Consider the following 16,621-nt stretch of genomic DNA (forward strand, 5'->3'; position numbering starts at 1 on the left):
GTGCTCTCAACCTGGATTCTGTCCCCAGAGCCCATGGCCTTCCTGCAGCTCTTCTCCAGGCATGACGCGGCTCCTCACAGGCTGGGCCTCCTGCAGCTATCTAGGAACTCGGCTCCTTAGGGGCCTCTGCTTTCCAGGAGCAGTTTCCCTTGCCTCAGCTCGGAGAGTCGTTTGTCTGGTCCAGGTGCTCGTTAGCCAATTAGCTGCCAACCAGCCACCTAGGCAGTTCATTCCTTACAGGCAGGCAGAGATGGGCTCATTCACCCTAAAGAAAGCTGTCATGGGTAGACTGGACCCTGACTCCCCTTAACGGGGCCTGCCACCCTGTGACACACCCAGTCCCTGTTAGTTCACCTTTAATCCCCTGGACTCCGCTGGTGGCGGAGTTCTGTGGCCCCTGCCCACCAACCCCAGCACGTTTCACACAAGTTACTCCCGAGGGCATTCTGCACCAAAAAATTAAATATTCTGCACACAATATTTTAAAATTCTGCAAATGTTATTTGTCAAATAAATGTGGAGGCTCCAGCCTGGCATTGGGGAGCACAGGCCACTGGCTGCACAGAGGTGGGAGATCACTGTGCATCTCCCTCTCCTAGATATGGACTCAGCAGTGAGGCTGCACCCAACCCTGACACAGCACAAGGACAGGGCCTGCCCCAAAAACACCCCAGGGTCCAGCCACTCCATGCCAGGTGCGCCAGGTGTGGGCAGGCAAGCTCAGCAAGGCAGGATCCAAGTGTGGAAGGGCTCGGGGGGGGGGGGGGAGGATCCAGGCGGGGTTAAGAGGGTTCTGTGGTGGGCAATCTGGGTGTGGGTGGCTCAGTGGGAGATCCAGGTGGGGTGGGGGATCTGGATGCACAGGGACTGGGGGGTTCTGGGTGCAACGGTAATGGGACTCTGCAGAGGGGTCCAGATGAAGGTGGTTGGGGCCCAGCGAGGGGTGTGTGTCTGCATGTGGGGGGGATAGAGCTGAGCAGGGGGGTCTGGGTTTGGGGGGCTCGGAAGGAGTCCAAATCCTGGGGGAGTAGGGCTCAGTGGGGTGGGGATCCAGGTGCAGCTCATTGGGGGTCAGTAGGATGGGGATCCAGGTGTAGGTTGCTCATCCAGATGACTTAAAGGGTCCTTTAAACCGGTTTCTTTACACCACCTCTGATGAGGGGATTAGCGATAAAACCGGTCTTTGCGGGTCGGAATTGGGGTAGTGTGGACAGAATTTGACGTTATTGGCCTCCGGGAGCTATCCCACAGTGCTTCATTGTGACCGCTCTGGACAGCACTCTCAACTCAGATGCACTGACCAGGTAGACAGGAAAAGACCCGCGAAGGTTTGAATTTCATTTCCTGTTTGCCCAGCGTGGAGAGCACAGGTGACCCCGCAGAGCTCATCAGCACAGGTAACCGTGATGGAGTCCTCCCAGGATCGCAAAAGTGCTCCAGCATGGACCGAACGGGAGGTACGAGATCTGCTCGCCATATGGGGAGATGAAGCAGTGATAGCTGAACTCCGTAGCAGTAAAAGAAATGGAAAAGTATTAGAAAAGATCTCCAAGGCCATGAAGGACCGAGGCCATAACAGGGACACACAGCAGTGCCGCGTGAAAATTAAGGAGCTACGGCAAGCTTACCACAAAGCCAGAGAAGCAAACAGAAGGTCCGGGGCAGAGCCGCAAACTTGCCGCTACTACGCGGAGCTGCATGCGATCCTAGGGGGTGCAGCCACCACTACCCCAACCGTGTGCTATGACTCTCTCACTGGAGAAACACACAGGGAAGACGGTTCGGGGAACGAGGAAGATGACGATGGAGGTACTGTAGGTAGCTCACAGCAGCAAGGAAGCGGAGAAACCGGTTTCCCCAACAGCCAGGATATGTTTGTGACCCTGGACCTGGAACCAGTAACCCCCGAACTCACCCAAGACCCTCAGGGCACACAGGAGACCTCTGGTGAGTGTAACTTTGTAACTATTTGTAAACATTACAAAAAAAAAGCAAGTGTGTTTAATGATTACTTTGCCCTGGCAATCGCAGCCAGTACATCTACTGGAAAAGTCTGTTAACGTGTATGGGGATGGAGCGGAAATCCTCCAGTGACATCTCCAGAAAGCTCTCCTGGTTGAAATGGGGTGATTTTATTAAGGGCACATTCAGAGGCGCCCGTTCCTGCTCTTCTGACCAGAAATGTTCCCCGCTGTTAACCACGCGGTGGGGGGAGGGGTGAAGTGATCATCCCAGAGAATCGTGTGTGTGTGTGTGGGGGGTTTACTTGTGTTTGTGCCGCATGTTAACCGGGAAACCGCAGCCCCCTCCTTTTACATTGAAACCCCATTTTAAATGGACAACCCAATTCATCCTTGATATGGGAAATGCGCTGCTGTTTGCAACCTTTCCCGCATGTTAAGAAGGTTAAAAAAGCCAAAACACTGTGGCCTACGATGGCTGCCTGCAAGCCGAAATATGCGACCTTGTAATGAAAGAGTGTACCCATTGTTCTCTAAAATGTGTCTTTTTTAACCACCTCTCCCTTCTCCTCCGCCAGCTGCAAATGTTTCTCCTTCGCAGAGGCTCGTGAACATTAGAAAGAGAAAACGTAGGACGAGGGACGAGATGTTCACGGAGCTGCAGATGTCCGCCCAGGCTGATAGAGCACAGCAGAATGCGTGGAGGCAGTCAATGTCGGAGATGAGAAAAGCCCAATATGAACGAGAGGAGAGGTGGCAGGCTGAATCGCGGGAAGAACAGAGCAAGTGGCGGGCTGAAGACGATAGGTGGCGTCAGCTTGCAGACAGACGGCAAGAGGCAATGCTCCGTCTGCTGGAGCATCAAACTGATATGCTCGAGCGTATGGTTGAGTTGCAGGAAAGGCAGCAGGAGCAGAGACCGCCGCTACAGCCCCTGTGTAACCAACAGCCCTCCTCCCCAAGTTCCATAGCCTCCTCACCCAGACGCCCAAGAACACGGTGGGGGGGCCTCTGTCCACCCAGTCACTCCACCCCAGATGATCGCCCAAGCATCAGAAGGCTGGCCTTCAATAAGACTTAAAGTTTTAAAATGCAGTGTGTCCTTTTCCATCCCTCCTCCCCCACCCATCCCAGGCTACCTTGGCAATTATCCCCCTACCTCTGTAAGGAACTAATAAAGAATGCATGAATGTTAAAAAAAAATGACTTTATTGCCTCTGCAAGCGGGAGGGGAGGGTGGGGTGGGGTGGTTGGTTTACAGGGAAGTAGAGTGAACCAGGTCGGGGGGGGGGTTTGGAGGGTTCATCAAGGAGAAACAAACAGAAGTTTCACACAGTAGCCTGGCCAGTCACAAAACTCATTTTCAAAGCTTCTCTGATGCGCACCGCGCCCTGCTGTGCTCCTCTAACCGCCCTGGTGTCTGGCTGCGCGTAATCAGTGGCCAGGCGAGTTGCCTCAACCTCCCACCCCGCCATAAAGGTCTCCCCCTTACTCTCACAGATATTGTGGAGCGCACAGCAAGTAGCAATAACAATGGGGATATTCTTTTCGCTGAGGTCTGAGCGAGTCAGTAAGCTGCGCCAGCGCGCTTTTAAACGTCCAAATGCACATTCCACCACCATTCGGCACTTGCTCAGCCTTTAGTTGAACAGGTCCTGACTCCTGTCCAGGCTGCCTGTGTACGGCTTCATGAGCCATGGCATTAAGGGGTAGGCTGGGTCCCCAAGGATCACGATAGGCATTTCAACATCCCCAATGGTCACTTTCTGGTCCGGGAAGAAAGTCCCTTCCTCCAGCTTTCGAAACAGAGCAGAGTTCCTGAAGACGCGAGCATCATGTACCTTTCCCGGCCATCCCACGTTGATGTTGGTGAAACGTCCCTTGTGATCCACCAGGGCTTGCAGCAGCATTGAAAAGTACCCCTTGCGGTTTACGTAGTCGGTGGCTTGGTGCTCCGGTGACAAGATAGGGATATGGGTTCCGTCTATGGCCCCACCACAGTTTGGGAATCCCATTTCAGCAAAACCATCCACTATTGACTGCACGTTGCCCAGAGTCACTACCCTTGCTATCACCAGGTCTTTCATTGCCCTGGCAAATTGGATCACAGCAGCCCCCACCGTAGATTTGCCCACTCCAAATTGATTCCTGACTGACCGGTAGCTGTCTGGCGTTGCAAGCTTCCACAGGGCTATCGCCACTCGCTTCTCAACTGTGAGGGCTGCTCTCATCTTGGTATCCTGGCATTTCAGGGCAGGGGAAAGCAAGTCACAAAGTTCCATGAAAGTGCCCTTACGCATGCGAAAGTTTCGCAGCCACTGGGAATCGTCCCATACCTGCAGCACGATGCGGTCCCACCAGTCTGTGCTTGTTTCCCGGGCCCAGAATCGGCGTTCCACGGCATCAACATGCCCCAGTGACACCATGATTTCCACATTGCTGGGGCCTGTGCCTTGTGAGAGGTCTATGTCCATGTCAATTTCCTCATCACTCTCGTCGCCGCGCTGCAATCGCCTCCTCGCCTGGTCCGGGTTTCGCCTTGGCATGTCCTGGCTCTGCATATACTCCAGGACAATGCGCGTGGTGTTCATAGTGCTCATAATTGCCGCGGTGATCTGAGCGGGCTCCATGATCCCAGTGCTAGCTATGGCGCCTGGTCAGAAAAAAGGCGCGAAAGTAGTATCTGATGGACCAGGAGAAGGAGGGAGGGCGGGCGGGAGGGAGGGAGGGCCGAGTGACGACATGGCGTACAGGTACAGGAACAGGGAGAAACACAAACAACTGTCACACAGAATGGTCCCCCCAAAGATTAAACTGGAAACCCTGGGCTTAGCAGGCCATTGATTTCACGGAGGAAGGGGAAGCAAATGAATACAGAACAAATCTATTTTTTACATCTTAAGGTGGCAGCCGACGGTGCAGCATGAATGATAGCCTCTCCAGTACGACGATGACGGATACCAGTCATAAAATACCATCATCTGCAAAAAGGCAAGGGGCTGCTGCTGTGTAGCAATGCAGCCCCACGTCTGCCAGCCCCACGTCCGCCAGCACCCAGCATCGCCCTCGGCCTCTTCTGGGTGCTTAGCAGACAATACTGGGCAATTGGCAGAAAATAGTATATTACGACTGGTAGCCATCATCATCGAAACAGTAGCATGTCTGCCCAGGTGGCCATGATTGACAGCCACACCAATACGATGACGACGGGTACCAGTCATAATATACCATCGCCTGGCAAGGGGCTGGTGCAATGCAGCCCTACGGCTGCCAGCCCCATGGCTATCACTCATGCTACACCGTCTACCGCCAAAAGGCAGTTAGCAGCTGCTGCTGTGTAGCAATGCAGTCCCACGTCTGCCAGCACCCAGCGGACATATGGGGACGGTGAGCTCAGCTGAGCTGAGCGGGCTCCATGCTTGCCGTGGTATGTTGTCTGCACAGGTAACCCAGGTAAAAAGGCGCGAATCTATTGTCTGCGTTGCTGTGACGAGGGGGGAGGGGCCTGACGACATGTACCCAGAACCGCCCGCGACACTGTTTTGCATCATCCGGGCATTGGAATCTCAACCCAGAATTCAAAGAAAAGGCGCGAACCGCTTCTCGGCTCTCTGAGCTGTGGCGCAAACGTAGTATCTGACGGACTAGGGGAAGGAGGGAGGGCGGGCTGAGTGACGACATGGCGTACAGGCACAGGGAATTAAAATCAAGAACGGTGGCTGTGCATCAGGGAGAAACACAAACAACTGTCACACAGAATGTTCCCCCCAAAGATTAAACTGAAAACCCTGGGCTTAGCAGGCCGTTGATTTGACGGAGGGAGGGGGAAGCAAATGAATACAGAGCAAATCTATTTTTTTACATCTTAAGACGACAGTGCAGCGTGACTGATAGCCCTCGGCATCTTTCTGGGTGCTTGGCAGCAAATACGGGGCGGCGTATGACGATGGTCTTCAGGCCTATTGCACAATCGGCTGCTCGGGGAAGACTCTGCTAACGTGCGATGACCCGACTTGTAATAGGACGGCTAATAGTCGTAATACACCATTTACTGCCAAAAGGCAAGCCCCACGGCTGCCAGCACCCAGATCGCCGATGAAGGCTACCAGTCTACTGCACCGTCTACCGCCAAAAGGCAGTTAGCAGCTGCTGCTGTGTAGCAATGCAGTCCCACGTCTGCCGGCACCCAGAGGACATATGGTGACGGTGAGCTGAGCTGAGCGGGCTCCATGTTGTCTGCACAGGTAACTCAGGTAACCCAGGTAAAGAGGCGCGAATCTATTGTCTGCCGTTGCTGTGACGGGGGAGGGAGGGGCCTGACGACATGTACCCAGAACCGCCCGCGACACTGTTTTGCATCATCCGGGCATTGGGATCTCAACCCAGAATTCCAAGGGGCGGCGGAGACTGCGGGAACTGTGGGATAGCTGTGGGATAGCTACCCATAGTGCAATGCTCTGGAAGTCGACGCTAGCCTTGTACTGTGGACGCGGTCCGCCAACTAGAGCACCTAGAGCATTTTATTGTGTGGACACACACAATCGGCTGTATACAACCGATTTCAATAAAACCGGCTTCTATAAATTCGAACTAATTTCGTAGTGTAGACGTACCCTGAGGCTCCCAGCCACAGCCGGTGCCCCAGGGCCTTTAAATCTTGAGAGGCCCCATCTCTTCCAGTTGAGGCCACGCCTCTTCCAGCTGAGGCCCCGCCCCCTCAGGACTCCGGCAGTACCAGTAAGTCCTGTAAATTACTTTCACCCCTGTCCATTACTCATGCTACATCCCTCTCCAACTTTCCCAGCTCTCTCCATGGCCTCACTCCAACCTATTTCCTCTGATCTGTCACCTACCCCCTCCCTGCACTACCCACTCATTCCATTCCTCCGTCATGGTCTCCTCTGTCTGCTCCCCAGAACTCTCCAGTTTGGAGGCGGGATTTGTATTGCCCTATCTAACTCCCCACTTCCCTCTTAGCCTCTCAGTGAGTCACTTCCTTTCATACCTTTCTATACTAGATCAGCTCTTCTATCGCACTCATCAGCACCATCATATCTGAACACGTCCCAGCAGTGCATTAAACAACATAACTAATATCCGTCAGGTTCTCTCAACCTCTCCCCAAGAGGAGAAGCATCTGCAATGGAATCTCTTGTTTGGGTAGGGTTGTTTTCTTTTTTTAACCCCACCCCGCTAAAACCCTATACACGTTGCTATGTATTTGTATTAGAGAAGGCACAGCTTGTTTTAATCTTCCCTTTGACGTCATCTCATCAGGGACTTTCCCTCTGTTAAATATTTTGGTGATGTTTAGCATGACGGACCCTAGATAAAAATAAGGAGTACCATGTGTGAATTTATATATATAAGATTCATCTCATGGAATTAGGGAATGGTCTTTGCATGATGAGACATTTGTGGGTTGGTCTCTTCCAGCATAGTAACCCAAGTTCCTGACTTGCTACTTCCTGTCCACCTCTCTGGGGCAGAGCTCCTGGAGGATGGTTTTGTGATAAGGAGGAATGCTCATGAAGGACAAGACTGACACCCAGCAAGCTCATTTCACTTGTGACACTCTCAGTTTGAACCCAGACTTGAAAGCTAAGGGGCAGAAACTCAGCTGCTGTAAGCTGTTGTCAATAGAGCTATGACAATGCATCCGAGCTAGGAATCTTCCCTGTAGAGCGTTCATCCATACGCCACCGTAATCACCCCTGGAGTGAGTTGTGTTGTAATAAAATAACCTAGATTTTATCCGAAGAAGTGAGGTTTTTACTCACGAAAGCTTATGCCCAAATAAATCTGTTAGTCTTTAAGGTGCCACCAGACTCCTTGTTGTTTTTCTAGATTTTATGTTCACAGAATTCACACAGAGACGTTAGATTAAAAAAATACTCTTACTGGAAGATTGCAACATAACACGTGACAAACCAGGCTGCTCTCCAAGACAGAGAGGCACAACTCACCTCACATTAATCGAGGCCAGCTTTTGCTATGTTGGCTTTCTTCAGACTGACTGCTGATAGGCCCAGGTCACACGCTTCCCTACAGAGCCCCCTTGCCTGCAAGCAGGATCAGGAACACCCCTTACCCTGAAAGTGATAGCTTACAATTTAAAACAGTTTTCAATACGCACATGAGAGGCTCCATGGACTTTCCTATATATGATCTAGCTGGGAAAGTGGAGAGAAATCATTTTTCCCCCAACTAAGATTTGCCAATTTTTTGGCAGTGGAATGTAGGAGAAGTTGGTGCTTCAGGAAGTTCTAAGTAGTCAAACAGCACCGCTCTCCTCAGGTGTTTGTGGCACTCCCAGATGTGAGTACATGCCCCATCGCACGCTAAAGCTCATGCCAGACATTTGGCCCCTCAAACCTTTTCCCCTCCCACTCTGCATTAGAGGAGTGGACTTCAGAACTCAGCCCCACCCATACCACAGCCAAAATCCAGCCTGCATCTTTCCACGCCCATCATCCCAGGAGAAGTTTGAAAATGTCCCCCACCCCCTCTCTGCATGGCACTCTGTCCCCTCTAGTGACAGGGCCACATACAGAGATTCATGAGCCTGCTACCGGGTGGGTTGCAGAGCTGGGTCTCTTAGCTCTGGCAGTAGAAGGTCATGGTTTTAGATTCTGAGGTCCCAGGCTCAATTTCCCCCACTGTCGACAACCCCCCCAGGGTCGTGTCATTACAAACATGCTGCTGTAGTTCTGTCTACTTCAGGCTTTTCAGCTGTGTTTGGCAAAGGATGGGTCCCTCCCATCAGCTCCCCTTGTGAATGTCCCAGGGGACATTGCTCCAGGTGCTGCCTCTCTGCTAAGAGGATCAAGGCGCCGCTGACCACAAGTCCCCAAATACATTTCAGAGGTGGTCTCACATGCAATATCATAGAATCATAGAATATCAGAGTTGGAAGGGACCTTAAGAGGTCATCTAGTCCAACCCCCTGCTCAAAGCAGGACCAATTCCCAGCTAAATCATCCCAGCCAGGGCTTTGTCAAGCCGGGCCTTAAAAACCTCCAAGGAAGGAGACTCCACCACCTCCCTAGGTAACGCATTCCAGTGTTTCACCACCCTCCTAGTGAAATAGTTTTTCCTGATATCCAACCTGGACCTCCCCCACTGCAACTTGAGACCATTGCTCCTTGTTCTGTCGTCTGCCACCACTGAGAACAGCCAAGCTCCATCCTCTTTGGAACCCCCCTTCAGGTAGTTGAAGGCTGCTATCAAATCCCCCCTCATTCTTCTCTTCTGGAGACTAAACAATCCCAGTTCCCTCAGCCTCTCCTCATAAGTCATGTGCTCCAGACCCCTAATCATTTTTGTTGCCCTCCGCTGGACTCTTTCCAATTTTTCCACATCCTTCTTGTAGTGTGGGGCCCAAAACTGGACACAGTATTCCAGATGAGGCCTCACCAATGTCGAATAAAGGGGAACGATCACGTCCCTCGATCTGCTGGCAATGCCCCTTCTTATACAGCCCAAAATGCTGTTAGCCTTCTTGGCAACAAGAGCACACTGTTGACTCATATCCAGCTTCTCGTCCACTGTGACCCCTAGGTCCTTTTCTGCAGAACTGCTACCTAGCCATTCGGTCCCTAGTCTGTAGCAGTGCATGGGATTCTTCCGTCCTAAGTGCAGGACTCTGCACTTGTCCTTGTTGAACCTCATCAGGTTTTTTTCGGCCCAATCTTCTAATTTGTCTAGGTCCCTCTGTATCCGATCCCTACCCTCTAGTGTATCTACCACGCCTCCTAGTTTAGTGTCATCTGCAAACTTGCTGAGAGTGCAGTCCACACCATCCTCCAGATCATTAATAAAGATATTAAACAAAACCGGCCCCAGGACCGACCCTTGGGGCACTCCGCTTGAAACAGGCTGCCAACTAGACATGGAGCCATTGATCACTACCCGTTGAGCCCGACGATCTAGCCAGCTTTCTATCCACCTTACAGTCCATTCATCCAGCCCATACTTCTTTAACTTGGTGGCAAGAATACTGTGGGAGACCGTATCAAAAGCTTTGCTAAAGTCAAGGAATAACACATCCACTGTTCTTATATTGCTAGGGTTGCCCACCCACCTGGTTTCACCGGGAGTCTCCCGGAATCGGGCCCTATCTCCCAGAGGCTACTGAAGCCAAAATGGGAGATTTTAGGCTTACTGCACTGACCGACTTTTGGCGGCCTAATTCAGGCTCCCTACTTGCTCTGGCCCCATGCTGCTTCTGGGTGTGGCCGGCAGCATGTCTGGCAGTGGCTCCTGGGAGGGGTGCAGAGGGCTCCGTGCACTGCCCCTGCCCCAACTCTGCAGCTCCCATTGGCTGGGAACTGCGGCCAATGGGAGCAGTGGGGGTGGTGCCTGCAGGCAGGGGCAGCACATGGAGCCCCCTGCTCCCCCCAGGGGCTGCAGAGACGTGCCGGCCGCTTCCGGGAGCCGTGTGGAGCCAGGCAGGCAGAGAACCTGCCTTAGCCCTGCTGCACCGCCGACCGAGATAAGTGCCACCTGGCTTGAGACCGCACCTCTCACTCCCTCCCATACCCCAACCCCCTGTCCCAGCCCTGATCCCCCTCCTAGATCCAGCACCCCAACCCCCATCCCAGAGCCCTGTCCAGCACCTAAACTCCCTCCCAGAACTTGTACCCAGGGATGCCCAGAGGATTCAGGGGGCCTGGGGCAAAGCAGTTTTGGGGGCCCCTTCCATAAAAAAAGTTGCAATACTATAGAATACTATATTCTCGTGGGGGGCCCTGTGGCCCCGGGGCAAATTGCCCCACTTGCCCCCCACCCCTCCCCGGGCGGCCCTGGGAAAAACAAACATTTAAAAAGCTTTCGCATCTCGGCACAAACCCAGTTTTGAGAAAACTTCTTTTCAAGTCACCTTTACAAGGTATCCCTGGTTCTCAGCATCAGCTAGTGCTAAAAGGCACTAAAGCTCATTAAAAGGGTTGGACAAATATTTTCCGTCAAAACTTTTTTTGGATCGAAAACTAGGGGTTTTTAAAAAGCAGAAAAGAATCACGGACAATGTCTGCTTTCCTTCAAAATGTGTTTTGTTTTTTATAATTGAAAAGCTGAAATTAGTCTGCCAAAACCCGAACATGGTTTGGGGTTTCAGAAGTGTGTGGCCAAATTTTTGCTGCTTGCGGTGTTTGATTGTTTAAAGAAACAATAAAAAAATCCAGTTTAAAAAAAATCCAAAACTTTTGAAGCACCTCAGCTTGTGACCGAACGCCTGAGCCCGTCCAGTCAGAGATTTTTCCAGGTTTCTGATATTCTGCTGGCTTCCTTGACTCATATCTGTCTCCACAACTTTGGGTTCATTTAGGTTAGAACATAAGAACGGCCGTACCGGGTCAGACCAATGGTCCATCCAGCCCAGTATCCGGTCTACTGACAGTGGCCAATGCCAGGTGCCCCAGAGGGAGTGAACCTAACAGGTAATCATCAAGTGATCTCTCTCCTGCCATCCATCTCCATCCTCTGTCAGACAGAGGCTAGGGACACCATTCCTTACCCAGCCTTCCTAATAGCCATTAATGGACTTAACCTCCATGAATGTATCTGTTTCCTACAGACTGGCTTCATGGGGTCCCTCACAAACTGGAGACGGTTACTGTGGGTTTGTCTTTAGTATAGACTATGTACATACTCCACAAACTGAGCATTTGAGCTTGTTCCAGAATCTGGGATGAGCCTATGTTGTGAAAACTGATATGCCCAAAGTAGCACATGCATGTGAATGGACACAGGGTGCTAAAATTAAATTAAGCCAGGGGGTCTCAAACTGGGGGTCAGGACCCTTCAGGGGGTCAGAGGTTATGACTGGGGATCGCGAGCTGTCAGCCTCCACCTCAAACCCCGCTTTGCCTCCAGCATTTATAATAGTGTTAAATAGATATAAAAGTTTTTAATTTATAAGGGGGGGGTCGCACTCAGAGGTTTGCCATGTGAAAGGGGTCACCAGTACAAAGGTTTGAGAACCACTGAATTAACCCATGTGGAGCCTCAGGGAATGCAGGGGAGGGGTGCCTCCCTTGGTAGGGTTGGGAAGGAGGTAGGTGGTGTAGGATATTGTTCTTCTCACGTGATCCCTCCCCCGTCGCTCTCTTGGCTCTATCACTGTTAATCTAAAGTGGCTAATTTTAAATTAATCTCCCTATGGCACTGAAATTAAATGTGGACTATAATTTGGCATTTAAGTGAAAGGGATGGTAGCCCTAAGGGGAAAGAGAACAGCTTGGCTCCTTGTGTTAACTAGCTGTCTGCAAGCCTCAAACTGCGGAATGAGCTTTAGGGTAGGGAAGGCTGTGCCTCCCCCAGGGCTGGCTCTGGCAAAAAACAAACCAACAAACCTGCGGGGCAGCCAGAAAAAAAAATACAGAAGACCTGAGGCGCTCCTCTGGGAGATGAAGTCCTAGACAGTGAGTCATATGCACAACTGCTTAATCCAAAGAGACCCTATAGAAAACAATCCAGATCTAGTGATTTTCTTTTCATGAGAAAAATGGACAAGAAATACAGTGAAAATGTTTGTAATGGCCATCAAAGGACTTCTCTGGCCATGATGAAAACTGGTGTATAAGTCACCCAATTAACATGGAGGAAAGGGGACTGAGACGTGACTGGCACGTAGGAATTCTCCTTAATCCAATAAGCTGCAGGCTGTGCCGTGGAAGCGGATGAATCTGGGTTCTACCCCTGACGTTGGTATAAAACGCCACATGGCCACGTGCAGCAGAGTGACCACCATCAAGTCCTGGTTGGCTGTGGATTTGTTGCAAACTGTCTAGGGTGTGGAAAGCTTTCGTTCTCTGTTCCCTGCAGCTAACATGGAGCTGGAATACCTGAAGAGACGCGCTCAGTCTATGCTTGGAGCTAGGGGTGGGATTCCCGCCGCTTCCCCCCTCTCTCGGAGCCTCAGCTTGCCGTGTCCAGGAGCTGCCCCGGCCCCTGGACGGCGCTGCAGCGGCGTGGTTCTGGTGGCACTGGAGCTCACAGCCCCACCCCCTTACCACGCGGCTCTGACTCAGTGGGAGAAGCTCAGGCCCCGCTGGAGCTACGCCGCTGCAGCGCTGAGGTGATGGGGGAAGGTGGAGGCGGGGTCGGAGGCCCTAGGGCAAATTGCCCCATTTCCCCCCCCCTCTGGGCGGCCCTTCTTGTACCTCAAACCCCCACCTGCACCCCAACCCCCTGCCCCAGGCTCAGCCCGGAGCCCCCTCCCACGTTCCGAACCCCTCGGCCCCAGCCCAGAGCCCACACCTCCTCCTGCACCCCAACGCCCTGCCCCAACCTGGTGATTGTGAGTGAGCGCGAGCAACCAAGGGAGGGGGAATGGGGTGAACAGGGCAGGGCCTGGGGGAAGGGACGGGGCAGGGACAGGGTGTTTGGGTTTGTGTGATTAGACAGTTGGCAACCCTATAGATCGCCCTCTCACATCATTAGGGCAGCCTTTGTTCAAGGAAAAAAACAAACCATCACTTCCAAATCCAGCCCTGAGGGATCAGCTATCACCAGCTCCACCCGCCCACCCAGAACCTTCCAGCTGCAGTCACTGCGTGGCGGCCAAGTGAGGCCAGGAAGAGCTGTGAGCCTCACAGCAGTTCTCACCCTCACACATGCTGATTTTGGCTCTGCCGCATGATAGCAACACAGAGCTCTGCTTGTGTCCCCTGAAGAGCGGTTGGCCCAATGCGATTCAAGGCAAGGGCGTGGACCTGGGACAATTTATGGGGGCGCCGGGAGCCATTGAACCGAACTAAACCCTGGGTATGATGGAAACCACGTCTAGCCAGGGCATGCGGCAGCGCCCCAGCATCTCTAGCTCCAGCACCTCTGAGGAAGCTCTTCCCCATCCCGCGGATAAAGTGAGCCCTGCCCTTTGCATGTGGCATTGTATACAGACCGCACTCAGGCGGTGGCCGGGTGGAGAAAAAGGCTATTCCTGTCACTGGACAGCTATGGGGGGGGAAAACGTAGCTGGGCTAAAAGGTAGGCTCTAGTTCGAGTACACGTTGTTGGGCTAGATGTGGGAATCAGTGGGTGAAAGCGGGGTGGGCATGTGGGGTCACGTGCCCTCCCAGATTTGCTACTCAGCTTGTACTGAGCATGTGTAATGCTGACAGACCCTGGTTGTCGGCAGGCGGGATCGAACCGGGAATCTCTGGAGCTTAGTGCATGAGCCTCTATCGCATGAGCTAAAAGCCAACTGGCTAATAGCTAAGGCTGTAGCACAGACTCATTTTATCTCTCGCTTTAAGTGGTCTTGGTGGCACTAGAGGGGACCGAGCACCACGCCCAGGAGGTGTGTGGGTTACACATGCTCAGGAACACTGCTGAAGCCAGCTGCCCTCACTCTGACCCCCACACTGTGGGCAGGTCTGGGTGGGCTCTGGCCTGTGTTATCTGGATCTATGGCCGGATGAGCACAGAGGCCTTTCCTAGCTGACTGCAAGTCTCAGATATTTTAGGGCTCAGGCCTGCAGCCTGGCAAAGCCACCATTAGAGTCAGTGGGAGTTTTGCCTGAGCAAGGACTGCAGGATCCTTAGGGCAGAGCAAACTGGAACAATAAGATGGAAGAGGATGATTGGGTGAGGCTACTCTCTTGTTGAACTCTGACCTGTCCTGGGATCAGGCACCTTTTGTTCAGCTCCTCTTGTTTTGGCCTTTGCTGAATGAGTCCTGTAGGCTGGGAGCAAAGAGACCCATGTCCCCCAAGGAACAATTGTTACTTTTGGTTGGAGTTTCTGTGCAGGGAATGTTCAGCTGTTTAATCTGGTGCTGAAAAGAGCCAAAGGAGATGTTTTTAAAAGGACTACGACCGTACTCTTCTGGACAATTTGCTAGCCACAAAAAACACAGGCAGCCAGTCCATGACCAACAACGCAAAGACATCACCATTCCATGCTACAAGCCAGTGTGTGGAGCAGCTGCTATTACAGCAGTATTATGTTCATGGAATATACGTGGAGGCATTAGATAAAACCAAATACTCTTGCTGGAAGGTTGCAACATAACATGACTTTATTTCTTAGAATTCAGCACAATACACAAGAACCCAAAAACAGAGAAAGAAAAACAGGCTGCTCTCTAAAACAGAGGCCCACTAGGCTGCCTCCGTATAGAGTGATGGCGTACATGAACACTTCCCTACAGAGCTTCTGAGCATGCAAGCTGGACCATAATCCCCCCCCACACACACACACACAAAGCAATAGCCTGCAATTCCAACACAGTCCCCAATAACACCCCAATAAGGATGTGGGGTGAGGTGCAAGATCAGCCTCCATTTTGGGAAGATGGAGCCTAGGACAGTAGGCTGAGCAGCAGCCCGAAGTGAACTGCAAGCGTGTTCCAGTTGTGTAATCATTCATTTAGTTGTTCAGTACAAGCTCTTGTTGCTTTAATGCAAAGAACATGACCAGGGCAGCTCACTTGGGTCTCTGCTAATGGGGCAGCTGGGTATCTGCTGGGCAATTATAAAAATATCTGCAGATCCCAAAAGCGTCACAAGTTTTTGCGCAAATATGTATTAATCAAACAATTGTACCCAAAAGCTACAATTTGTATTCTCCCACTTTAAAGTGGTTCAATCATCCACTCAAACAATGCCATGCAAATAGGCGTGTGTGAGAACAGTCAAGAGCAAATGCCATAATCAAAGCAAACAGGGTCTGAACAACCTCAGTTCGGAAAAGGATTCCTTGAAACTACTTGGCAAAAGCACAAAGGGAAAAGGAGTCACAGAAACGGGGCTCTGTTAGGCTAATTTTGGAACCGTGGGCTGGTTAAAAGAAGGGACCATCTTTGAGAATTTTGTTTTTAATTTCTCCCTGGGTTTTTGAGGTTTGAAAATTCAAAATTTTGCAAATTGCAAAATTCAAAACATTTCACCCAATTGGCTGAGAAGCCAGGAGAAACGTTAACCAGACTGTTTCCTGGTTATATTTTTGATTTTCAACATTTCATGGAAATGTCAAACTAATTTTTTTGACCAGCCTCATTTGTAAAGAATCTCCCCTCTGGGTCTAACCTTTATTTACCACTGCAAAGAGAATGGGAGTGCACCGTTGCATGTCAGTTTCACCTGCCTCCTTTCAGATGCACCATATTCCAGGGATTCTCTTCTCTTTTCAGTTCTATCAATTATATTAAATTAGCAGCACCCTTTGCTATACACTGGTACCAATAAGCCATGAAGAATAAAAAGCATTATTCAGAACCTATGTTGCTTTGTTTTACAATGTTAATATGCCCTCCCTCCAGCGTCTTAATTAACAATAACCCCGGGTCTTATTCCAGATTCCCTCCTCATCCTGCATGACAGATGGAGTTCACACGCAGTTGCGAAATAATTCCGAGCTAGCCTGTTTCTGCTATGGAAACGATCCTGTTTGGAAACTTTAAAGATTCTGGCCCATCAAAGTTGAAGTTTCCTTCCTGCTCCCTCCTCATAATTTTTCTATCAGGAATTTGGAGACAATGGGTGTTGCCTATGCTGACAAACCTTGTTAAGGAGGATCTGCAGGGAGTTTGCAGTGCAAGGGACTCTTCCTTTCTTCTACCTGCCCCACCTGTGACATGTTGCTGGGTGGGTCATCTTAAACTTCAGATATCACCCTTTCCAATACTGTGCCCCTGAGTGAGGTCTTCACTGTGG

At 51.4% G+C, this 16,621-nt stretch overlaps 1 protein-coding gene and 1 long non-coding RNA gene across 2 annotated transcripts in view; one reads left to right on the top strand and one right to left on the bottom strand.

Moving 5' to 3' along the window:
* LOC135976453 (uncharacterized) overlaps window positions 1-16,621 on the bottom strand; it is a 63,069-nt gene that overhangs the window by 35,318 nt on the left and 11,130 nt on the right. The gene's annotated exons all lie outside the window — the stretch shown is intronic.
* Window positions 1,153-3,185, top strand: LOC135976523 (mediator of RNA polymerase II transcription subunit 15-like). The gene is made up of 2 exons (XM_065572631.1): window positions 1,153-1,947; window positions 2,540-3,185. Exons 1-2 carry the CDS (start codon window positions 1,407-1,409, stop codon window positions 3,040-3,042), a joined length of 1,044 nt encoding a protein of 347 aa, XP_065428703.1. The 5' UTR covers window positions 1,153-1,406; the 3' UTR covers window positions 3,043-3,185.

This window comes from Chrysemys picta, chromosome 18, assembly GCF_011386835.1.
Source record: "Chrysemys picta bellii isolate R12L10 chromosome 18, ASM1138683v2, whole genome shotgun sequence".
NCBI lineage: Eukaryota > Metazoa > Chordata > Testudines > Emydidae > Chrysemys > Chrysemys picta.